This window comes from Hippopotamus amphibius, chromosome 17 (genome assembly GCF_030028045.1).
Source record: "Hippopotamus amphibius kiboko isolate mHipAmp2 chromosome 17, mHipAmp2.hap2, whole genome shotgun sequence".
NCBI lineage: Eukaryota > Metazoa > Chordata > Mammalia > Artiodactyla > Hippopotamidae > Hippopotamus > Hippopotamus amphibius.
The window spans coordinates 58,773,711-58,798,981 of NC_080202.1; the positions used below are offsets into that span (position 1 = coordinate 58,773,711).

At 49.9% G+C, this 25,271-nt stretch overlaps 1 protein-coding gene across 1 annotated transcript in view; it reads left to right on the plus strand.

Moving 5' to 3' along the window:
* SDK2 (sidekick cell adhesion molecule 2) overlaps positions 1-25,271 on the plus strand; it is a 259,639-nt gene that overhangs the window by 181,548 nt on the left and 52,820 nt on the right. Inside the window, exons 9-18 of the mRNA XM_057716189.1 lie at positions 38-232; positions 752-868; positions 2,572-2,739; positions 3,888-3,990; positions 10,287-10,463; positions 10,801-10,937; positions 11,490-11,637; positions 16,202-16,342; positions 17,973-18,154; positions 18,705-18,820. Of these exons, the coding sequence (XP_057572172.1) occupies positions 38-232; positions 752-868; positions 2,572-2,739; positions 3,888-3,990; positions 10,287-10,463; positions 10,801-10,937; positions 11,490-11,637; positions 16,202-16,342; positions 17,973-18,154; positions 18,705-18,820 (1,484 nt within the window). The remainder of the gene's footprint in view (positions 1-37; positions 233-751; positions 869-2,571; positions 2,740-3,887; positions 3,991-10,286; positions 10,464-10,800; positions 10,938-11,489; positions 11,638-16,201; positions 16,343-17,972; positions 18,155-18,704; positions 18,821-25,271) is intronic.

Here is a 25,271-nt window from a genome sequence, read left to right on the forward strand (position 1 = left end):
TCAGAGGTGGCTGACGGCGGGTGCTCTTCTCTCCCAGGCGTGCCGCCGCCCTCCATCACCTGGTACAAGGACGCGGCCGTGGTGGAGGTGGGGAGGCTGGGCCGCTTCCGGCAGCGAGGCGACGGGGGCCTGCAGATCAGCGGGCTGGTGCCCGACGACACCGGCATGTTCCAGTGCTTCGCCCGCAACGCGGCCGGAGAGGTGCAGACCTCTACCTACCTGGCCGTCACCAGTGAGTTGCTTTCCCCGTCCTGCCCGAGTCCCTCCTGCCCAGGACACGGCTTTCCTCCAAGCCAGGGGCCTCTTGAGAACAGGATGCCTTGCAATGCAGAGACAGGATCCCAGAAGCCTGCCCTCAACCCCGGGGCTGGGGGCTCTGGCCGGTTACACCTGCTGCCTCTGCAGCTGGCACTGTTTTATCTTTTACAAACCAGAGCTTCGATTTCACATTTAATGAAGGATGAATTCCGTTTACCTTGTCACAGAGAGTATCAGTTTCCCTTGGGGGTCCTCAGTTTCCCCCAAATGGAGGCTTGAGAGTCAAGGCAGGGCAAGGACTGGTATCCTCTAAATCCTTCCACGGGGCAGGTGGTGAGGGGAGCCCTCGTGGGCCTTCCAGGCTTCTTGCTGGTGCTGGGGCCCCATCAGGACACCTGCATCCTTCCCTCAAAGGGACCCACCCCAGCGGGGGTGGCAGGGCGGGACGAGGACCTGAGATGTGGCTAAGAGGCCCCACTGTCTCCCTTTGCAGGCATCGCCCCCAACATCACCAGGGGCCCCCTGGACAGCACGGTGATTGACGGCATGTCTGTGGTGCTGGCTTGTGAGACTTCAGGGGCGCCCCGGCCGGCCATCACTTGGCAGAAAGGTAGATGAGACTGATCTGCTTCGGAGGGTGTGATCATGTGACAAAGTCGAGGGCGGTCCCCAGGGCTCAGTTCTGGAGCCAGCCATGGGGTCTCCCATGTACAGTTGGGAAGGTTGTGCACTGCACAACCCAAGGGGGCCTCTTTCACACCATGGGATGTACTACATACTGCCCTGCCAGGCCCCCGGCTCAGCTCTTCCTCTTGTGAGACCTGTGACCCTGGGTGAGTTATTTACTGACTCAGAGTCTCAAGGTTCCCATCTGTAAACTGGGGACACATACCTGGGAGCGGCATGAAAACTAGCAAGAGGGTACTTATGAAGAGCCTGCATTGTGTCTGGGAAGTAGGGAAGTGCAGCCAGTGACGGCTGATGTGACATCGCGGTGGAGGTTATTAGCACAGGTAGGAGGCCACCCCCCCCCCCAGTGCCAGCAGCTCGCAGGGCTCCACACACCTGGGCCAGCAAAGCCCAAGCTGTCTGCCTAGGTCCACCCACCCCGTGCCTCCCCTACGCTCTGCAGTGTACACTCACCTTCACAACATTTCCCGGGGACGCACACACATGTCTACACACAGTCACTCATGCACCCCCCCAAGCCTCTGCTCAGATGAACCTTCTCCACGGGACTCACCCAGCGCCCACACCCCCCCTGCTTTATTTTCCCACTTTCTAACACACAAGATCATTTACGTATTCACTTCGCTTGTTGCCTGGCCCCCACGAGGGCGGGGCTTTCAGTCTGTCGCCTGCCGTGTCCCCAGGGCCCAGACCAGAGTCTGACCCACCGTGGCTGCTCTATCACCATTGGTGGGGTGAGTGCAGGTGCACCCAGGCCCGTGCCCAGACCCGGAAACACACACACCACCTAACACGCTCACCTGTTCAATACGCCGGCACACGTGTGCCGGTGACCCTGCTCAGCCACAGGCTTGCGTATGGACCGCGCCCTCTGTGCAGACACGTGGGGTTTTCTTTAAAATAAGTAGAATCACAAAAACCCACCCTCTCAGACTCACTCGTGCACAAGGCACATCTCTCTCTCTCTCTCCCTCCTTCCCTCTGTCCCTCCCCTCCCTCTTTCCAGGCACCAGTCCTCCCTAGGTCCCACTGCAGAGGGAGGTCTGTCCCGACCAGGGCTGTGTCTCTCTCCGCCCCACCCCCACCCCTTGCTGCTCCCGCCCGTCACTTTCCTCCGCTCCCCTGAAGGTGACCCTCCAGAAGCATCCTTCCGCAGGATGCCCGTCACCACCTTGTCAGAGCTGTCTGTCCCCTCCCCCTCAGCCCAAGTGCCAGCTGCCTCCGAGGGCTGTGCCCAGTGGCGCCAGGAGACAGGGCTGGCCTTCTCTGGTGAAGGGCAGACAGCGTGGTGGGTGCAGAGACATCAGGAGACCCGGGGTCTGGGCCACCCACTCTGTGACCGTGTGCCCTTGTGTCTGTCACCAAGTCAGAAACCATTTTGGTCCCCAGCCCTGCCACCACCATCACCCCCCTCCCCCCCCAACCCCTGCAACAGTGGCGCCTCCAGCCTTTCTGAAGCTGGGAGCCTGCCTGAGCCCACCCTGCCCCGCAGGTGCCCGGGAGGGGAGGGAGTGCCTTCCGGGCCGTGGCCATGTCAGAGTGCTGGAGTGGGGGGCTGCCTGGGCGGCACCAGGGCAGCAGCCTGAGCTCCCCTCCACCATGTCACCCCACCCCCCCCACCAGGGGAGCGCGTCCTGGCCAGCGGTTCCGTGCAGCTGCCTCGCTTCACGCTTCTGGAATCCGGCAGCCTGCTCATCAGCCCCACGCACATCTCCGACGCCGGCACCTACACCTGTTTGGCCACCAACTCTCGGGGGGTCGACGAGGCCTCGGCCGACCTGGTCGTATGGGGTGAGTGTGCAGGGCGCATGGGAGCTCTTTCCATGCTGTGGGTGTGCGCTGAGCGCACGCGAGCCCCTGCAGCTCCACGTCCGTGTGTCTGTCCGACGGGCACGTCTCGTGAGAGGGACCCGGATAGACCAACTCAGAGGGCAGGTCACAGGAAGGCCAAGGTCCCACGGGTGATGCCATATGAGCGAGGCTCTGGCCATGCCTGGCTGAGCTGAGAGAAGACAGAGTTGATGGGCATAGACTTTTTTTTTTTAGCTCTTTATTGGAATATAATTGCTTTACACTGTTGTGCCAGTTTCTGCTGTACAGCAAAGTGAATCAGCTGTATGTATACATATATCCCCATGTCCCCTCCCTCCCGCGTTTCCCTCCCACCCTCCCTATCCCAGCCCTCTAAGGCATCACCCATCATCGAGTTGATCTGCCTGTGTTAGATGGGCATAGACTTTAGGGCAGAAATCAGCACACCTGTCCATAAAGGGCCAGATAGTGAATATTCTCGGCTTTGTGGCCCAGGCAGTCTCTGTTGCAGCTCCCCGGACTCTTCCGTTTCATCAAGAAAGCAGCCATCGGCAGTGCTGCATCCAGCAGGCGTGTCCAGGTGCCAGTACCGGGGATTCACCCACACAGGCCCCCAGCCAGACCTGCCCCTGGGCTGTGACTTGTGCCCCTGCTCTGGCAGAACTTCCCGAGCCCCTTCCCCCTCTCAGACGGTGCCGCCTGGCATCTGGTACCACACGCAGGTGTGGGCCGCCCTTCTGGCGTGAGCGCTGGGGGCCCGGTGGCTGATGCGTTAGACCCAGAATCAGACGATCCTGTTTTTACCTCGGCTGGACCACTGATGTGCTGGGAACACAGCCCTGATCATCCTCAGAGTTCCATGTCTTCATCCTTCATGTGTGTTTGTGGGAACAAAATTAAAAGAGCCTCTGCTCTGAATGTGACTTCCAAGAGTTCATGTACCGTGGAAGCATGTGGTTCTTAATGTTCTGGGACATTCACTGAGGTAGACCAGTCCACCCGTAGAATTCAGCCACTCGGGTACCATTCACCTGAAGGTGCCCCCTCCCCCACACCTGCATCTCACCTGTCTCCCCGGGACTTACCTGTCTCCCTTCCCACCACACCATCTCCCTGCTGTCTTTCAGCCCGGACCCGCATCACCAAGCCCCCCCAGGACCAGAGCGTCATCAAGGGTACCCAGGCCTCCATGGTGTGCGGAGTAACCCACGACCCCCGAGTGACCGTAAGGTACTCCCTCGCCATGGCCCCTTGGAGGCAAGAGGGGAGGGGCAGCTTTAGGGGGCAGCTGGTTGCTGGGCGAGTGTCCACACCAAGGAGGTAAGTGTGGCCTGTGCAGAGCTAGTGCAGGGCTGAGATGTAGGGGACGCTAAGTAAATGCCCGGGGGACCGAGCCAGCTAGAGCTGACTTGGGTGGGGGTGGGGGTGGAGAAGAGGATGGGGATGTGGGGGTGGAGAAGTGGGAGAGAGAGGGTGGAGGAGGACAGAAGGGAGAGAAGGAGAAAGAGGCATCTGTCTGAGGAGAGGTGGAGGCTCCGAGTTGCTCGGGACCCCCCTGCTAGCGCTGCCCCCCAGGTCTCAGACCCTCTGCCCATCGCGTGGACAGCAGAGGGATCTGGGTAAACAGGCGTAGGAGCAGTGACGGGGCCGGGGCGAGAGAGGGTCCTGAGGGGCCCCTCAAAGGGACACGTGTGTGGGGCAAGAGCCCAGACGGGGGCCACCCCCACCATCCTCCGTGGGACCCCAGACCTCAGCAAGGCGCTCGGCCCGCAGGGAATCCGGTCCCACTGTGGAAGCCCCTGGAGAGGCCTGGGGGCACAGAAGCAGCCAAGAAAGGCACGAAAGCTGGGGGCCCTCCCAGGCCGGGCACGAGGGCACTTCCTGGGCCAACCCTGGGAAAGGTTTCCAAAACTAAAACCAGGAGAAAATGGTCCCTTCAGCCTCTCCCTTGAGCTCCGGGGATGCTGAGTAAAAGACACAGCTTCTTCCTTAGACAGGAACACTCCCTCCGTGCTGCTTCCCTCTTTTATGGGCCGTGCCACTGCCGAAGCAACTGGCACGGAGACTGGAAGGGCCTGGCACTGATGCCACCTGGAGTAGCGGCCCCCTCCGCTCAGGAGGCAACTGCGTCCTGGGGCGCCGCCTGCTGGCCACTGGGTGTATGACCCTCTGTATGGCCATTCTGGGACCCCGGAAGCCAAGGTTGGCATCAAGGGTACTAGACTTTTTTTTTTTGCACTTTGTTTTCCTTTTTTAATTTTATTTTTTATTGAAGTATGGTTGATTTACAGTGTTGTGTTCATTACTCCTGTACAGCAGTGTGGTTCAGTGATACATATGTATACATTCTTTTTTTATATTCTTTTCCATCATTGGTTTATCATAGGATATTGAATATAGTTCTCTGTGCTACACAGTAGGACCCTGTTGTTTATCCATTCTGTGTATAAAAGCTTACATCTGTAACCCCAACCTCCCACCCCATCCCTCCCCTAACCCCTTCTTCCTTGGCGACAGCCAGTCTGTTCTCTATGACCACAATTCTGTTTCTGTTTTGTAGCTAGGTTCATCAGTGTCATATTTTAGATTCCACCTGTAAGTGATAGCATGTGCTGTTTGTCTTTCTCTTTCTGACTTACTTCACTTAGTATGATCATCTTTAGTTGCATCCACGTCGCTGCAAATGGCATTATTTTGTTCTCTTTTATGGCTGAGTAATGTTCCATTGTGTATATGTACCACATCTTTATCCATTCCTCTGTCGACGGACACTTAGGTTGCTTCCATGTCCTGGCTATTGTGAATAGTGCTGCTGTGGACATAGGGGTGCCTGTATCTTTTTGAATTACAGTTTTGTCTGGATATTTGCCAGTGGGATTGCTGGGTCATAGGGTAGTTCTATTTTTAGTTTCCCAAGGAACCTCCATACTGTTTTCCACAGTGGCTGCACCAACTTACATTCAAGGGTACTAGACTTTTAGACCCACACCCATTTTCAGAGGATGTCTCAGGCCCCAGGTGGAGAAACACCTCATTAAAGAGTAAACATTGGCATCGTCATGTGATGTCAGCACAAATGCAAACGTGAGCCTTGAAATCACAGACATGTAGTTAGACCCCGGCCAACTACGCCATCCAGAATATGCTTCTCCCAGGGTTTTAGATTTTTGTTTAAAAAATTTAATATACCAACTGTAAAAATGTCTTCCAAGAGAATGCACACATTACCCCCATAGTACACTGCTGTGGGTTTCAGTCCCATACGTACATAGTCGTTATAATTTTAGCATCCATTAATTGAAATTTTTTATCACAACAAAAAGCTATACTAATTCAGTAAAACTTTAAAATACATTGGTATTTTATTTATGAAAATGTAACCTGCTAATACTTGGGAAATACTTGCACATTTTTGTTCATTCTCTGGACAATTCTTGTGAACAAAGAGATTCAGGGACCTCTTGCAATATATCTGCAGGCTCACATTCCAGGACCCCCAGTGAACTACACATGGAAAATCACTGTTCCAGTTTACTGGAGGAGTCCTCGCCTTAGAGTGGAAAGCTCATCTAGGACAATCTTTATAGATGGGGGAGGGAATAGAACTGGTGCCTCAGGCTTCCTAGGTGGCGCAGTGGTTAAGAATCTGCCTGCCAATGCAGAGGACACAGGTTCGATGCCTACTCCAGGAAGATCCCACATGCCGCAGAGCAACTAAGCCCGTGCGCCAAAAAAAAAAAATGTATTTAAGAACTGGTGCCTAATCCCTCCCCAAACTGGCAAAATCTGTGGCCAAGGCTACCCCTGCATCTCCCACCCCTGCCTGTCTTCCATCAACCTGGGGGAGGGGAGCTTCCCTGCAGCCCTCCATCTCCTTGAGGTGAGTCTTAGGGGTGGGGTGGGCCCCAGATTTAAGTATTTTTTGGAAGTCCCCGAGGTGATTCTGTGGTGCAGTCAGAATTGCGATCCCTGTTCTGGATGCAGGAAATGGACCGGGGATCCCCTGAGCAGACAGACCGGAAAGGATTCAAGCAACCAAATCAGACTAACATGGTAGCCACTTAATCCTGGTTATATGTCCTCAGAATAAAGCCGGGGTCCCAGGGAGGCAGCCTAGGCAGGTGTAGGTCCCAGCACGAAAGGCCTCCAAAATCGTTTCTGTTTGGCATCTGAACCCAGATCTAGACTACATCTGAACAGCCCACTTTGTTAATATCAATATTGTTACCATTTTTTCTTATTATACAGCAAATAGATATCCATTTTAGGAGGAAACGATAGAAAATGCAGCTAAGCCAAAGAAAACGGGGAGGAATGGAGAAAGAAGAGTAGATTAATCTGTGTTTTCTTTCATTAGAGATGGTAATATTTGGATGTCCTTTGAAAAAACCAGGAACACTGTTTTAATCTGCTTTTCCCGTAAGAACCTATTGTGAATCTCTTCCTCTGTCGATAAATATTTGAGGGTAAACTCAATTATATGACTATTGAGTCCTCCGTTGTATGGAGGCCACATAATTTATGTTACCATTTCCCTAATGCTGGATATTTGGATCGTTTCTGAATTTTCGCTAATAAAAGAAATATCATTCTGAATATCCTTATAACTAAATATTTTTGCACATCTTTGATTTCCTGAGGACTATTTAATATTATTTAAAGCTGAAAACCACTTATCAAAATTGTTTAATAGCCAGCTATAACACTACAGATTATTTGGGGACAATTTACCCTAAGTTAGATGGACTGATGGGTTCTTTTTTTTTAATATTATATTATGAAAATTTTAAAACATACCCCAAAGAAGAGAATTGTATCCTCAGCCCTCCTGTACCCACCTCTCAGCCTCAACAATTATTAGCATTTCACCCATCGTGTTTCATCTATCTACCCCCATGCTTTTTTTTTTTCTGGACTGCACAGCATGTGGGATCTTTGTTCCCCGACCAGGGGTTGAACCGCGCCCCCTGCAGTGGGAGCACAGAGTCTTAACCACTGGACCGCCAGGGAAGTCCATCCCCACGCTTTTTTTTTTTTTCTTAACTGCAAATTTTTTTTAAAAGCAACTTTCAAACGTAATTTCACCCTTACATATGTCATTTCTTCTTGAAAAGGACTTTTCTTTAAACATAACAGCTGTGTCTCCTGTCACACCTAACACAATGAACAATTCCTTGGTTTCTTCTAATACCAGCCCTGTTCCAGTCGTCGCCATTGTCTCAAAGTATCTTTTTACACGGGGTTGGCTTAACTCAGGGGGTTGGCTTAACTCAGGGTCCCAACAAGGTCCACACATTGTGTCTGGTTGGTGTGGCTCTTTTCTTCTATGTGGTACCCTCTCCCCTTCTTTTTATTTTTGTCTTTATGTTTGTTTTCATTTTTGTCTTGTTTCCATGCACTTAATTAGTTGGAGAAACCAGGTTCTACAGGACAGAGATCGCATTTTCTGTAAGGGGCCAGAGAGAAAATATTTTAGGCTTTGAGGGCCACGTGGTCTTTGTCACAGCTACTCAAGTCTGCGTCTGCAGCACAGAAGCAGTCATGAGCAACGTGTTAGCAAATGGGCATGTGCGTGCATGCGTGCGTGTGTGTGTGTGTGTTCCAATAAAACTTTATTTACACAAGCAGGCAACAGGGCCACAGGTTGCAGAAAAGCCCTGCTGTAGAATAGTCCACATGTGGATTTGGCTAGCTGCTTTTTCATGGTGTGGTTCACGTCTTCTTCTATCCCGTGTATTTCTAATTAGTTTCAAGCAACTGATGATTAGATTCAAGTTCATTTTGGCACAGACACTCGGGAGGTGGTGCTAGATGCTTCCTAAAGGACCACATCCTGGGACAAAGTATCTCTGCTTGTTATAGGTGGTTTCTTAAGCAGAAATTACTCTCTGCAACTAGATTTGCTTCTACGTAAACTTCTACCCATCCCATCAGTGCTGGCCAGGGAGATTCTTTTCTAGATAAAGAGATGAGTTGCTGGTGATTACTTTTGGTGATTTGCAAATATATATAAAAAGCCTTAACATTTAACTCAGCAATTTACTGCTGATTATTTATCCTGGAGGAAGTGATTTAGCATGTGGCAAACATTTTGCCACAAGGATGTTCATCACAGCATTAACTATTGTATCAGAAAACAAGGAGCTAAATTGGACATCCAACATTGTGGCATCAGTTACAGAGAAATGATTATTTGAAGCACTGTGTAGCCAACATGAACCATGGTGAGGAAGTGTCACATTAAAAGGAATTTATGGTATTGTCTTGGCTGGAAAAAAGCAGCTTTTAAATCAGGATGGATGGATAGATAGCTGGGTATTATTTATATTAAAAATATGCTGTATCAGTAAATATATAGCATGATGGCTAGCTTCTATCAATCACGTGTCCTGTTTTGGGCGGTAATCCAGGTATTTTATATTAACTCCGTCCTTACGGAAACCCTATGAGGTGGGTGGTATTACTTCCCTCATATGACAGATGAGGAAGCTGAGGCACAACCAGCTTAAGTGAACATCCCCAGGATCACAACGCTGGTAAGTGACCAGGGCAACATTCGCCCCGAGAATCTGACCCCAGAGCAGAGAAGCACTATGGTGACGGCCCATGGAGTTCACCCTCAAATGTAAATCATGGTTACCTCTTAGACGAAATGTTTTGAGTTTTCTTTTTCCTTTACTCTTTTCTCATCTGTACTTGCTACTTTTCTGATTTTTTTTGAAACTTAGGTTAAAAATATGACAGGCTCATTCTCTAAAGCCATCCAGGCTCCCTAAACCCAGAGAGTTCTAGGGCCATGTGGTTCAGTCCCATCACCCAGTCCCTTCCTTCATTGAACGAGTGATGGATTGTTTACAAAGCATCCCAGCCCCGCCGCATTCCTGCCCCGGTCACCCTGGGCAACCTTCCCTGGGGTGTAGCAGCCCAGCATCCTCCCAGGAGCTGGAACCCTGTGTGTGTTGATGACAATTACTGTGTCTCCTCCGGAACAAATCCAGAGCAGAGATTTCTCATTGTCAGGCATGGGCATGTGTGTCATTTCTCAAGTCCCCCTTTGTACTGACTGACCAAAGCTAAAGTGATTTTTTTGGACACTAAAGTCAGTTTGTCACAGTGATGCACTGATCTCACGATTCCCTTCATAAAACTAATCCCCAAATGTAGTCCACACGGAAACGTTCATTCTTTTTCCAGCCCTAATCTTTTAACCTCTTTGGAAGAATACCTTTTGCCCACTCTGCGCCGCTTGGTGATGGCTTCTGGCCAAAAGCAACCAGGCTGTGACCTGGACCTGAACTGAAGGTGTAAATGATGGATAATGACTTGGTGTGGTTACACTCCTGGACCGAGCGCCCCACCCGCAGGCGTGATGGGCTGCAAGTGCCCCTGCAGTAGCCGGGAGGGTTGCCCCCTGCCCACCTTTGGAGCTCCCTGCTCCAGACCAGCCCTGGGCTGAGCTCACCACCAGCAGCCCCCCACCCCACCTTCCCAGCCTCTCTTTACTTAGCGGTTCTTCTTACTCTTAGGTACGTCTGGGAGAAGGATGGGGCCACACTGAGCACGGAGGGCAACCCCCGCATCCGCCTGGACAGGAACGGGTCCCTGCACATCTCGCAGACGTGGTCCGGGGACATCGGCACCTACACCTGCCGGGTGCTCTCGGCCGGAGGCAATGACTCTCGCAGTGCCCACCTGCGCGTAAGGTGAGGGCGGCCTGCCCAGGCTCCATGGCAAAGAGGTGCAGGCTGCAAAGGGGAGGCTGGGTCTGGCAGGCCACTGGGCCAGGCGTGACCTGAGCTTGCCTGCCTCGCCCCAGCGTCCTCCAGGCCTTTCCCAGCTCAGTTAGGCCCCTGTCAAGGGCAGGGAGCCTGGGTTATGGTTTTGGACAGGTGGGCTCCAAAAGCCAGCACGCAGAATCTCCAGGTACTGCCCCAAAGGCTGGATTTGGGGACCGAACACCTGATATCACGGGAGCTCACACTGAGTCCTGGGTGTCACCTGATTCTGCACCTCACGGGGACCTGCCACACTTCTCTCCAGGCAGCTGCCTCACGCCCCCGAGCACCCGGTGGCGACTCTCAGCACCACGGAGAGACGGGCCATCAACCTGACGTGGGCCAAGCCCTTTGACGGCAACAGCCCGCTGATCCGCTATGTCCTGGAAATGTCGGAGAACAGTAAGGCTGCTCCCCCCCTCCACCGACCGCAGCCAGGGCGCCCCCACTCCCTAGTCCTGTGCCTTTGCGCGAACCCTCTGGAAGGCCCAGCTTCCTCATCTGTTAAATGAGCCTCTTCACGTCGCGTGACAATTGAACGAGATGATGTTTATGCCGGACACGGGGCCACCTACCCCGACAGCCTTCAAGACACTGGCCATTAGGTTTTTGTAAATTTTTATGCTCCGTCCCCAAGCCGTGAACTCCAAAATTAGCAGGCATCATTTGAGCAGTGTTTTAAATACAGTCTGCTAGAGCTCATCAATTTGAGAAAAAAAAAAAAGAGCATAGAAAAGACACGTGCATCTCTGTTCCCGTGAGCCCTTACTCCCTCCCCAGGACCCTCCAACCCCCTGGGACACGTAGGCTAAGAGGACCCAGAAAAATGACTGGACCAAGCAGGGAAGGCACTACCCTGCCAGCCCAAACGAGGCTGGACAGCTGCTGGGAATGGGGCCAAGAAGCATGCCCCCCCAAGGTGCCAACCTCTGCCTCCGCCCTCTGTCCCTATAGATGCCCCCTGGTCAGTGCTCCTGGCCAGCGTGGACCCCGAGGCCACCTCAGTGATGGTCAAGGGCTTGGTTCCTGCACGTTCCTACCAGTTCCGTCTTTGCGCCGTCAATGACGTGGGGAAAGGACAGTTCAGCAAGGACACGGAGAGGTGAGGGGAGCAGCGTGGGTGTCAGGGGCTCCCACGGAACGGGCGGCTGCCTGCTGCCAAAACCAATGTGGCGGGTGGGGCCTCGCGGGTGGGGCCTCGCAGGCGGGGCCTGGCTGCCGGGCCGGTGCTGGTGGCTGCTCTCTGACCCCTCGAGGCCTCAGTCTCTGAATCTGTAGAATGGGGGTTAACAGTCCTCATGCCTGCCTCACAGGAATATTGTAAAGATGAGACATGATCACACAAGTGCAGGGCTGTGAGCCGCACCTGGCAACCTAGCTGAGTCGTCCGTCTCACTGGGGAGCCACGCAGGGTCCAAGCCTTGCCCCCTTCTTCTCTACATCCCCGTGGTTGGCCATCATCATAAATGCACATGAATTTCCAGAGCCAGCTAGGATCCGCACGGGTCTCCACATGCAACGCCTTGCGTGGCGCTGGACCCCATGAATCCTCCAACAAAGCTGTTGTTAAAATGATGAAAGCTGCATAAAAACAGCAGTTCATCCGTTTTAATACCCACTTATGTAGGAGGTGTATTCTAGTCACCTAAACCCTGGAAAACAAGCGGCCTCCTCTAGTGAGAAAAAAGACATCAAGTCACAATGACAGGGACGCTAATCCCATGCCCCAGAGCTGTGTGCTTTGCTTTTTATTTTTTTTATGTTTATTTTTATTTTTTCCAGATTTATTGAAATATCATTGACATGTAACATGGTGTAAGTTTAAGGTGTGCAATGCTTGACACGCTCCTATATGGCAAAATGATTACCCCCATGGTGTTAGCTGACACCTCCATCCTGTCCCATAATTACCATTTCTTTTTTGTGATGAGAACATTTAAGATCTACTCTCTTAGCAACCTTCAAGTATATAATACAGTGTTATCAGCTATAATCACCATGCTGTACATTCCATCCCCAGAACTTGTTCTTCTTGTTTGTTTGTTTGTTTTTTTGGCACACGGGCTTAGTTGCTCCGTGGCATGTGGGATCTTCCTGGAGCAAGGATCGAACCTGTGTCCCCTGCATTGGCAGGCAGATTCTTAACCACTGCGCCACCAGGGAAGCCTGAACTTGTTATTCTTAAAACTGGAAGTTTATACCTTTGGACCAACATCTTCCCCAGCCCCTACGAATCACCACTCTGTTCTCTGTTTCTCTGAGTTCAGCTCTTTTAGATTCCACATATGAGTGAGATCATACAGTGTTTGTCTTTCTCTGCGGACTTACTTCACTTAGCACAATGCCCTCCTGGTCCTTCCATGTTGTTGCAAACGGCAGAATTTCTTTCTTTCTCACAGCTGGAAAATATTTCGTTGTATAGATATATTACGTACATCTTTGTCATCCGTTTATTTGTTGACGGACACTTAGGTTGTTTCCTTTTCTTGGCTGTTGTGAATAGTGCTACCGTGAACGTGGGGGTGCAGATATGTCTTTGAAATCCTGTTTTCATTTCTTTTGAGTGGATATATACCCAGAATTGGGATGGCTGGATCATATGGTAGTACTATTTTTAATTTGTGGGGGAACCTCTATACTGTTTTCCATAGTTCCTATACCAATTTATACTCCCACCAACAGTGCTCAAGGGATCCCTTTTATCCACCACCTCACCAACACTTGTTATTTGTTGTCTTTTTAATAATAGCCATTGTGATGGGTATAAGGTGACATCTCACTGTGGGGGGGTTTATTATTATTCAATTTCATTTTTGGCTGGGTTGGGTCTTCGTTGCTGCGTGCGAGCTTTCTGTAGCTGTGGTGAGCAGGGGCTTCTCTTCGTAGCGATGCATGGGCTCCTCATTTCGGTGGCTTCTCTTGTTGCGGAGCATGGGCTATAGGTACGCAGGCTTCAGTAGTTGTGGCTTGAGGGCTCAGTAGTTGTGTCTCATGGGCTCTAGAGCACAGGCTCAGTAGTTGTGGCGCACGGGCTTAGTTGCTCCGCAGCATGTGGGATCTTCCCGGACCAGGGCTCGAATCCGTGTCCCCTGCATTGGCAGGCGGATTCTTAACCACTGATGATTGGCAGGGAAGTCCCATCATTGTGGTTCTGATTTGCATTTCCCTTTTGATGAGTAGTGTTGAGCACCTTTTCATGGACCTTTTGATCAGGTCTTCTTTGGGAAAAGATCTGTGTAGCTCATTTGCCCATTTTTTGATGAGGTTGCTTAGTTTTTTGCTACTGAGTTGTATGAGTTCTTTATATATTTTGGATATCAACCCCTTAGCAGGTATACAGTTTGTGGATATTTTCTCCCATTCCATAGGTTGCCTTTTCATTTTGTTGTTACTTTTTCTGTGCAGAAGTGTTTTAATTTGATGTAGTCCCGCTTTTATTTATTTTTGCTTTTGTTGCTTGTGCTTTGGGTGTCATATCCAGGAAATTACTGCCAAGAGCAACATCAAGGAGCTTTCCCCCTTTGTTTTATTCTAGGAGTTTTACAGTTTCAGGCCTTAAGTTTGTCTGTAATCCATTTCGAGTTCATTTTTCTGAGTGGTGTAAGATAGGGGTCCAATTACCTTCTTCTGCATATGGCTGTCCTGTTTTCCCAACAACATTTATTGAAGGGACTATCCCTTCTCCATTGAGAAGAGTTAATATTGTTAAAATGTCCATATCACCCAATGCCATCTGTTGATTCTATGCAATTCCTATGACAATTCTAATGGCATTTTTCACAGAAACAGTAAAAGAAAAATCCTCAAATTTGTGTGGAGCCACAAAGGACCCCAATTAGCCAAAGCCATCCTGAGAACAAAGGACAAAGCCAGAGGCATCACTCTTCCTGGTTCCAGACTATACTACAAAGCTATCATAAGCAAAACAGTATGCCACTCATAAAAATAGACAAATAGGGAATTCCCTGGTGGTCCAGTGGTTAGGACTCAGCACTTTCATTGCCATGGCCCAGGTTCAACCCCTGGTCAGGGAACTAAGATCCCATAAGCCATGTGGTGCAGCCAAAAAAAAAAAAAAAAAAAAAGACACACAGACCAATGGAACAAAATTGAGAGCCCAAAAATAAACCATCATGGTATTTGCTAAGGGAGTCAAGAATGTACTTTGCTCTTTAAGAGATGCTCTTAGGTGTGTACAGACCCCCCTAGGTTAAGTCAATCCTTGTAGTTTTCCCACAGTTCCAATAAGCTAGAGCCCCTCTGGCTTTTCTGAGGGGGATGCCACAGGGGCTGTGACACTCTAAGACAGCGAACAGCCTGGCATGGAGAGCAGTGAGAGGAGAATTTATTCCTTTGCTGTTTATTGAGCACCTACTGTGTGCCAGGCCATGTTTGGACCACAAGAAGTGGTGCAGGGAACAAAACAGACACAGTCCCATCCTTCAGAGCTACAGCATCCCAATAACAGGAGGCCTACAGTGTTGGGGAGCCATCCTAGAACTTCTCCAGTCCTTCAGGCTTCCCTGTGTAACACTGATTGATATTCCTAACAAATCTTCATACTAATGGTCCTGATTCACCAAGAAAAATGTTAAATTACCCTCACTTAGCCTTTACAAAGACATGGGAGGATACAGTACATTTTGGAAAAGCTATCCGTCAGGAAACAAAAACGTAAACAAAAAGGGAAAGACGTCCATCAGAAATAATTAACCTTTGTTGATAATGGATGCAAGTCAGTGGTGTGAAAAATACACAGAGGTGGAACACTGTGTCCTCTGGCCGCGCCAGAGAAAGAAGTGCAGTAGCACCAGGCTCCAGGGGGTGGGGAGATGCTCAAACTCTCACCCACACACCACACCACCCCCATCCCACTTGCCCTGCCCCAGCCTGGGCTCAGCTGGTCAGTAAAGGAAGCCTTGTTCATGTACACCACCAGCTGGTAACAGGGAGGCAAATATTAAACACTCCTGCTTCTAAAATACTTGAACACTCATGATGTCATGAGCCCTGACAGCAGGTTCTGTGACAAAGGGGAAACCGAGGTCTGTGTCCCTCAGCTGCACAGAAATTACATACATCTGGTGCTTTATAGTGTTTTTAAAACACTCCCAGGGACTTCCCAGGTGATGCAGTGGTTAAGAATCCAGCCGTGAATGCAGGGGACACAGGTTTGATCCCTGATCTGGGAAGATCCCACATGCCGTGGAGCAACTAAGCCCGTGCGCCACAATTATTGAGCCTGTGCCACAACTACGAAGCCCGAGAGCCTAGATCCCGTGCTCCACAGCAAGAGAAGCCACTGCACTGACAAGCCCACGCACCACAACAGAGTAGCCCCCACTCACCACAACTAGAGAAAGCCTGTGTTCGTGAAGACCCAACGCAGCCAATAAATAAATTTTTTTTAAAAAGACTTCCACATACATTGTCACTTGAGCTCAACCATTCTTATAAAGCAGGCAAGTGGGCTTTATCCTACTGGTTTTACAGATAAAGAAACAAGCTCAGAGAGGTGAAGGGACTAGTCTAAAAGCACACAGCAATTGTGCAGAGTCATCCAGGGACAGAGCAGGGGGCGCTCTTCATATTCCATTAAACTCCTGTCTTTGCCATCGAGACTGGGAGTGAAAAGGCCTGCCCACTCTTGGCGTTCTCCTACCCAGGGTCTCCCTGCCTGAGGAGCCCCCCACAGCCCCTCCACAGAACGTCATCGCCAGCGGCCGGACCAACCAGTCCATTATGATCCAGTGGCAGCCGCCTCCCGAGAGCCACCAGAACGGCATCCTCAAGGGCTACATCATCAGGTAGGTGCCCACACCAGGGACAGCAGGGAAGAGGGAAGAGATGGCGGCGGGTCAGGAAGCAGATTGGAAAACAGCAGATTCCTGGCAGGTCCTTCTCCATCTAACAAGGACCAGACGACAAGAAATGCCTATACTACCATAGCAAAGATTGAAGTTAGACATCTAGAAGAACTTCCAGCAGTGAGAGCCTTAGAAACCAATAGGAATGGTTACAGAGGAGATACAATGTTGCCTCCTTAAGGCTGTATGGATGGCAAGTCTGCCAGATGTCAGGGCTGCATAGGAATAGGGCTACACGGAGACAGAGGACTACCCAAGGGCCAGTCACCTGGGAAACCAAGAATATCCCATCGCAGGCCAGATTTCCCCAGGACAGACCATGAGTAGACAAACTACCAGGCCAAGAGCTGGTTAAAAGTGGAAGTCCTTTCTTTGGTCCCTACTGCAAAATGAAGCCCAGTTACGTAGCCTTTTATTTTTATACTTAACAGTGGGTGCTTTACTGGTAACCTAAAAGTGTATTATTAAGTTGTTACTAAAATTTGGTATTCATAAAAAAAAAAAATTAGCCTGTTATTGGAAACTACTGAGAACTTGTCAATGTTCTGAACTCTGGCTGGTTGCAAAATGCCTGGCAACATCACGTGTCTCTTTCCTGCTCGTGAGCACTCACAGCATTGGAATTCCCAAATTGTGGAAGAAGTTCTTGTTGGTTTGGGTGCTCTATTATCGGTTAATTTTGTTGTGGGTTTTTGGTGAATCCTAAAGGGGAGTGGGTTCTCAAAATGTGGTCCCTGGACTGACAGAGTCAGCCTCACTTGAGAACTTGATAGGAATGCAGATTCTCCAGTCCCACCCCGACCGACTGAATGGGAAACTTTGGCGTAAGCCCAGAGTCTGCGCTTTAACAAGCTTTTCAGGTGTTTGTAAAGCACACTAAGGCTTTGAGAACCACTGCCATGGGGTCTTGTGATGCAGGAAATAATTGGGGGCCTCTGATTTCCCAATAATTAGATGCTAAAGCATGTGCACATCGTGGTTCTCCTGTGAGTTATCCATCCACCAAAATTTGCCTGTACGGATCGCATTTCTTTATTACCCTGTGTTGTTTTTTCCAGTGGAAGGTGGAACTTGGTAGAGTACGCAGCCTCATGTAGGGCAGGTAGACTCCACCTAAGTGAGTGGCTGTCAAAAGAAGGAGCCATTCTCCTAGAGGGAGAAAGAAAATGAGCCCAACATTTGGAGACCACTCTCCCATCAATGACCCCTCAAAGCTGAGACCAGTGATATCTTCCCAGGAACTCTCAGCATCCCTGGCTAGCCATCCCACCAATGTCCTCCTCCCACATCAAAAAGAATAGTCCAGACACATCCTGTAGACTTGTGTTATCCAGTGCGGTAGCTGCTGGTCAATTGCAGCTATTTAAATTAATAAAAAAAGTAAATTAAATGGCAAACATAGCTCCTCAGTTGCACTAAGCACATAGCAGGCATCCAACAGCAAAAGTGCCAGCAGCTCCCATATTGGACAGCATAGATGTGGACCATTTCCACCATCACAGACAGCATCCTGGGCACGAGGCCAAGCAGGCTGACTCCCATCCTCGGCACCCTGGCTTTCTCCCCTCAGGTACTGCCTGGCCGGGCTGCCTGTTGGGTACCAGTTTAAGAACATCACAGATGCCGATGTCAACAACCTGCTGCTGGAGGACCTCATCATCTGGACCAACTACGAGATCGAGGTGGCCGCCTACAACAGCGCCGGGCTGGGTGTCTACAGCAGCAAAGTCACCGAGTGGACACTGCAGGGAGGTGGGTGGGGACAGTGGCCTTGGAGGAGCTGGTGCTTCCCTTTCTCCCAGGTCCGTGCCTGTGGGGTCCTGTACCTGCCCAGTCCTGACTGCCTCTACTATGTCGCCTATTTTATCCAGTCCCAGGCTGTTGCATGCTGTGTCCAGCTACCCCATAGGGCAGGAGGACAGAGGGGAAGATGAAGAGATTGGGGTGGGTGTCATGAAGGCAGAGGCTTCGGGGGTACAGGGACCTTCGGCAAAGTTTCCCGTGAACTGGATCATGAAACAGCTTACATTTAGTGCTGTATCTAAAAACCACTCTGAGCATTTTCAGACCCATCACTTTTATTTATGGGTACCCTGTGAAATGGGCCAGACCAGTTATATTAAACCCAAACTAATCTACAGAAAGAGGTCATCTGAGGTCTCCACAGCAGGGGAGGAGTTGGGGGAGGGGTATAATGCAGCATCTTCAGACCTCGTGTGTTTTCTCCGCTTAACCCAGTACAACAGACAGACAGACTGTGCCCCCTCCACCCACAACCCACCTCTCTGCTCTCCTCCTCCAGTCCCCACAGTCCCCCCGGGCAACGTGCACGCAGAAGCTACCAACTCCACGACCATCCGCTTCACCTGGAATGCCCCAAGCCCCCAGTTCGTTAACGGCATCAACCAAGGCTACAAGGTACGTGAGGCCTCTCTTGCCCCAAGAGGAAGCCTGGAGGTTCTCAGAAGGAGGCCACGGGCTGCAGGGGCGGCGGAAAGGTGGGGGAAGGGGAGGAGGGAGTCCCCGCTCTGCTTCTGAAACCACTGGTCCAAGCCAAGCCGAGGACGCGTGAAGGGCCCTCGGGCTCTCCCCAAGTCCACATCCAGGCTGTGGGGGGTACGGACACCGGCCTGTCTGTGACCCAGGGCAGGGAGGCTCTCAGTCTTGATGAGACCGGGTTATAAATAAAACCAGGTTGGTTTCAGGCTCAGGACCCCCGCCTAGCCGTGGCCCCGTCAGAAGAATCCAGAATGTACTTCTTACCCCCAAGCCATGGGCTAATGGGCATTCTGCAGGGTCGTGTGTCCTTGGACTGTAGTTGACCCCACACAGTGTGTTTTAGGGCAGGACTAAGACTCAGAGAACTTGGATCAAAGTCCTGGCTCTGCCTCTCGCCAGCTCCCTGGACGAGTCCTATCATCCATCGGAGCTTCCTTCCTTCAAGGAGTATTTATTGAGCCCCGCTATAGGCACTCCGCTAGCTGCTGGGGATCCAAGATGCATCCTGTTTCCTCACTTACACACAAAGAAGATGATCATTTCTATTCCTTAGGGTTGTGTGAGGGCGAAAGGAGAGTATTTGTAATTTTTCGAGCAGAATAACAAACACATAACAAGTGTTCAGAAAACGGTAGTAATGGATTCATCTGCCTTCACAAAGGATCACAGACTGGGCGGCTTAAACAGCAGAAATGTGTTTCCTCACGGTCAGAGGCCAAAAGTCTGAGATGGAGGTGTGGACAGGGCTGGTTCCTTCTAAGGCGTCTCTTCTTGGGAGTAGACGGCCACTTTCTCTGTGTCCTCACGTGTTTTCCCTCTGGGTGTCTGTGTCCAGATTTCCACTTCTAAGAAGGACACCAGTCCCACTGGAGGAGGGCCCACACTAAGGACTTCATTTTAACTTATTTATTTATTTAGTGGCTGCGTTGGGTCTTCGTTGCTGCGCGCAGGCTTTCTCTAGTTGCAGGGAGCGGGGGCTACTCTCCGTTGCGGTGCGCGGGCTTCTCATGGTGGTGGCTTCTCTTGTTGTGGAGCATGGGCTCTAGGCCTGCGGGCTTCAGTAGTTGCAGCACATGGGCTCAATAGTTGTGGCTTGTGGGCTCTAGAGCACAGGCTCAGTAGTTGTGGCTTGCGGGCTTACTTGCTCCACGGCATGTGGGATCTTCCCGGACCAGAGCTCGAACCCATGTCCCCTGCATTGGCAGGTGGATTCTTAACCACTACACCACCAAGAAAGCCCCTCGTTTTAACTTAATTGCCTCTTTAAAGACTATCTCCAAACACCGTCACATTCCGAGGTCCTGAGGGTGAGGAGCTCAACATAAACATTTGGGGGAAAACAATTTGGCCGTAACACAGAGCGCGCGTAGCGGTGGTGATGGAGGTGGTGGTGGGAGTAAATCTGCTGGAACTGGAACTGTGCTGCACGTCAGGCCTCCTCAACCATCCCCTCCTGGCAGCCTCTCCTGGGCCTCTCCTCTCCCCCCACGTGGAGCACGGAGCTGAGCTCCCTTAAGAGAACAGGGGATGGCAGACCACAGAGCGAGCGGTCCACGCCACGTCTCACAGCTTCGCCCCAGCTGCCTGGGGCGGGCGGGAGGATGCAGTGGGCGCCCTCCAGATGTGGGCAGCGTATCACCAGGAAGCCAGCCATGAAGGGGAGAGGACTTCCGGCTCTGGCTGTGAGCCCAGGGATCTGGTGACCTCGCGGTGACCGCAGACACGTCTGGAAGGTTCCCACACCGCTCGTGTGTGACAATCAAGACTGGTGCTAGGACAAGCAGCCTTAGCCTTTATTGCTGCGGGGTGGGGGTGGCTGGACAGGAAGGGGCTGAGATTAAATCACCAAGAGAATTTTCTGCTGGCGTTTCCAGTAAGCAAGGGAGGGAGGGTTCCGATCCGGGTGCACCCTGGCCTCAGCCATCTCGCTCCCAGGAAAGTGCATCCCTGAGGCCAAGTGGGGCCTTCCTGGGCCAGGGCTGTTGCTGCTCACTAGTAGTGCCCACTGGCTGGAGAAACCTCCTAATTGGGACTCTGGGGGGAGGAAGGGGAGGGAAAGGGGAGGCTCGCATGGTGCGGAGGAGCTGAGCTGGGAACAGTTAGCCTCTTGCTGCCAGTTCTAAGTTTGCTTCCACCTGGGGGAGGCCTGGGCTGCAGACTTCTAAGGCGAATGGCTCCCAGAGGGCCAAGGAGACCAGCTCAGTGGCCAGGACAGTCAGGGCAACGACTCATTATGACCTAGAGCTAGAGGAGGCGGCCGAAGCCCATGGGATCCCCAGGTCCAGTCCATGCCCAGCACCCAGTAACCACTCCCTGAAAGTCGGCAGAAATGAATTGTCCAGAGAGCTTGCGCATAGAAACTGGTGAGTAAGAAGAGCTCACGCTTTCTACGTGCCAGGCAGGGTGCCCGGGCCTCCCTCACATTCTCGTCTCATGCAAGCTGCACAAGAGCCCTAAGAAGGAAGGCTTGTTATCCTCATCCCATTTTTTTAATTGGCATGTCCTTTATTTTATTTATTTATTTATTTAGGCTGCATTGGGTCTTCGTTGATGCACGTGGGCTTTCTCTAATTGCAGCAAGCGGGGGCTACTCTTTGTTCTGGTGCACGGGCTTCTCATTGCGGTGGCTTCTCTTGTTGTAGAGCACGGGCTCTAGGCACGCCAGCTCAGTAGTTGTGGCACACGGGCTTAGTTGCTCTGCGGCATGTGGGATCTTCCCGGACCAGGGCTCAAACCCATGTCCCCTGCATTGGCAGGCAGATTCTTAACCGCTGCACCACCAGGGAAGTCCCATCACCATATTTTATAGAGGAAGAAACTGAGGCATGAGGACAAGTAACTTGTTCCAAGTCAGAGTAACCCCAAAGCTCAGATTCAAACTCCATAGCCTGTACCTTGTCTTGCATTAAAAAGAAAGTGTTATATGATTTAATTGTAAAATAGTAACTATAACTTGACTTTTTCTAAGCAGAGACAGATACAAGTGGGGATTTTGTTTCTTGCTCCTTTGGCCTTCAGTATCACAGGGAGAAAAAAAAAAAAGCAGTATTTGTCCCTCCCATGCTTCCAGTAAGAAGGGACCTTTTTTCCCCTTGAATTGTGAAAAATTTCAAACATCTACAGAAGTAGAGAGGAGACTAAGGTGACTGGATAAAAGCAGAATGCACCCTGGCTTCAGCAATTACTGACTCATGGCCCAATGTGTTCTCTCTATTTGTCAGCCCTTTGCTTCTCCTCTAGAATATTTGTAAGCAAATCCCAAGTATTGTAGCCTTTCATCCATAAATATTTCTGTACGGAAATAGTTTTTTTTTAATTTATTTATTTATTTATTTAATTGGCTGTGTTTGGTCTTTGTTGCTGCACACGGGCTTTCTCTAGTTGCGGTGAGGAGGGGCTACTCTTCATGGTGGTGTGAAGACTTCTCATTGCGGTGGCCTTTCTTGTTGCAGAGCACGGGCTCTAGGCAAGTGGGCTTCAGTAGTTGTGGCACATGGGCTCAATAGTTGTGGCTCACGGGCTCTAGAGCACAGGCTCAATAATCGTGGCACATGGGCTTAGTTGCTCCACTGCATGTGGTATCTTCCTGGAGCGGGGCTCAAACCCGTGTCCCCTGCATTGGCAGGTGGATTCTTACCCACTGCGCCATCTAGGAAGTCCCTGCATGGAAATATCATAGATAAAGTCTCTACTTAAAACCTAACCATGGGGTTTCCCTGGTGGCTCAGTGATTAAGAATCCACCTGCCAATGCAGAGGACTCGGGTTTGATCCTTGGTCCAGGAAGATCCCACATGCCGCAGAGCAGCTAATCCCGTGCACCACAACCACTGAGCCTGCGTGCTAGAGCCCGCAAGCCACAACTACTGAGCCCATGTGCCACAACTACTGAAGTCCACAAGCCTAGAGCCTGTGCTCCACAACAAGAGAGGCCACCGAAATAAGAACCCCACGCACCGCAACAAAAGAGCAGCCCCCACTCGCCGCAACTAGAGGACCCGCGTGCAGCAAGGAAGACCCAACACAGCCAATAAATAAATAACTAATTAATTAATTTTTTAAAAAACCTAACCACAATAACCACATTCTCATCATAACACCTTAAAATACCAGCAATCCCCTTAATAGCATCAGATACTGGGTCAGCATTCAGGTTTCCCCGATGGCCACATCGTTTCTTTTCCTGGTTGGTTTATTTGCCTCAAGATCCAAATGAGAGCCATACAGTTGCAAGTTTTCCAGGTCTCAGCTGATCTACAGATTCTCTCCCTCTCTCTCCCACTTTCTCTTCCTTTTAATTTATTGAGTAAAGAAACTTAGTCATTTGTCCTATAGAATTTTCCACAGCCTGGATCTGCTGATTGCATCCCTAGGGGGTTCATTTAATATATTCCTCTGAACACTATATTTGCCGTAAATTGGAATTTAGAACTAGAGGCTTGATCAGATTCAGACTTGATTTTTTTTTTTCAAAATATTACTTCCTATATGGTGCTGTGCATTTTCATTAGAAGGCACAGAGTCTGGCTTTCTCTCTTACTAGGATGTGATGACCATTGACCACCCTTGTGTGATGTATTATCTCAGTAGGGGTTGCAAAATGAGGAGACTTGAATACTATAATTTCTTCTTGATCAATGAACTGAAATACTTTCCCCCCAAAAGAATTTTTCCCTTAACAACCTTTTGGTTACCTGAAGGTTTCGTTCATCCAGGAAAAGTGTGGTAAATGCTCAGTCCTTTTCCATAACTTAACAATTTTCAGAATAATGAGTTGCTTCTTCGCATCTTCTAAGGTGAGAGATGAGTTTGCATGGGGGCAGAGGAAGGCATCTTTTTGTTTTGCTTTGTTTTTGTTAGTATTATTATGTCCTTAAGGATTGTTAATACATCTGATATGTTTCAGTCCACTGCCATTATCACTCTTACTGATGCCTAATTGACCCACCACCTGCCTCTTCAAGTTCGAGAGCCCTTTTGATGTGGCCCCAGGAGTCTTGGATAGCTTCCTTGCTATCTGGTATGACAGGGTGGTCCAGGCTATCTTCTTTTCATTCACCGCGCCTAGGATCAGCCACATCTTTAAGGAGCCCTTGTTTCTTTTAAATGACAGGTACCAAAATCTGGGCACTGGGAGTGCTGCTGGTTCCAGCATTGTTATTGTTTAAAGGCCCTGTGAATGGACAACTCAAATACTTTTTTTTTTTAAGATAAAACACATACTAATACTTCCAGGACTATAACCTGTTTTTTTTAAGCTCTTTATTGGAATATAATTGCTTTACACTGTTGTGCCAGTTTCTGCTGTACAGCAAAGTGAATCAGCTGTATTTATACATATATCCCCATATCCCCTCCCTCCCGCGACTCCTTCCCACCCTCCCTATCTCAGCCCTCTAAGTCATCACCCGGTCGCATTGACATATATACACTACCAAATGCAAAATAGATAGCTAGTGGCAAGCTGTTGTATCACTTTTTAAAAGTAATCCCATTGTCCTTTATCTCTATCTCTTTTCTCCATACTGAAAATCCAGTTCCATCCATACCAACAGAATTACTCACCTGCCTGATCCCACAAACACCCACAACAGTTTCAGAACCGCAGTATCAACACTGTGATTACTGAAAATAGTTTCAGATTATCTGTAGTTCTTTCTGTTCTTTAGGATGTATCCCACCAGGGATATAGTAACCCCCTCCCACCCCTGTCCCCGCCCCCACCCCCGCTTTCTGTGCTACAAAGTCTTTGAAATGGTTTCTTTCTGTGTAATTTTGCTACAACTCAATACTCTGTGAGGTTCATTTGTTTCATTTTGGTTTCAATTTTTAGGGATTGATTTTTTTTATTTAATTTTGTTCTATAATTATGTAACATATCTACATGGTTGCAAAGTTAAACCTACAAAGCAAAGTTAATTCAGAGAAAATCAGCCTGAATTCCAGTCCTATTCCTTCCCAATGGAATCGATTTCTTTTGTTTGTTGGTTTGGTTTGGTTTTCCCTTCCATTTCTTTAACATAAACAAAGGCATGCATATGTAACTGTGTATCCTCGCCTTCTTAGATAAATGACAATGTATTCTATGTACTTTCTCCATCCTGCTTTTTTATTTACATTATATCCTGGAGATCACTCTGTAGGAGTGTAGAAAGATATTCCTTGTTCCTTTTTTAAAAAATCTGTATTGTGTTGCATTATGTGGCTCTCCCATTGTTTAGGCAGCCAGCTCCCCAGTGATGACATTTTGGTTGCTTCCAGTCTTTTACTATAACAGACATTTCTGCAGTGAATAGTTTTGTGCCTACATCTTTTCAGATTGTCACATATAACTTTGGAATAGATTCTTAGAAATGAGATTGCTAGGTCAA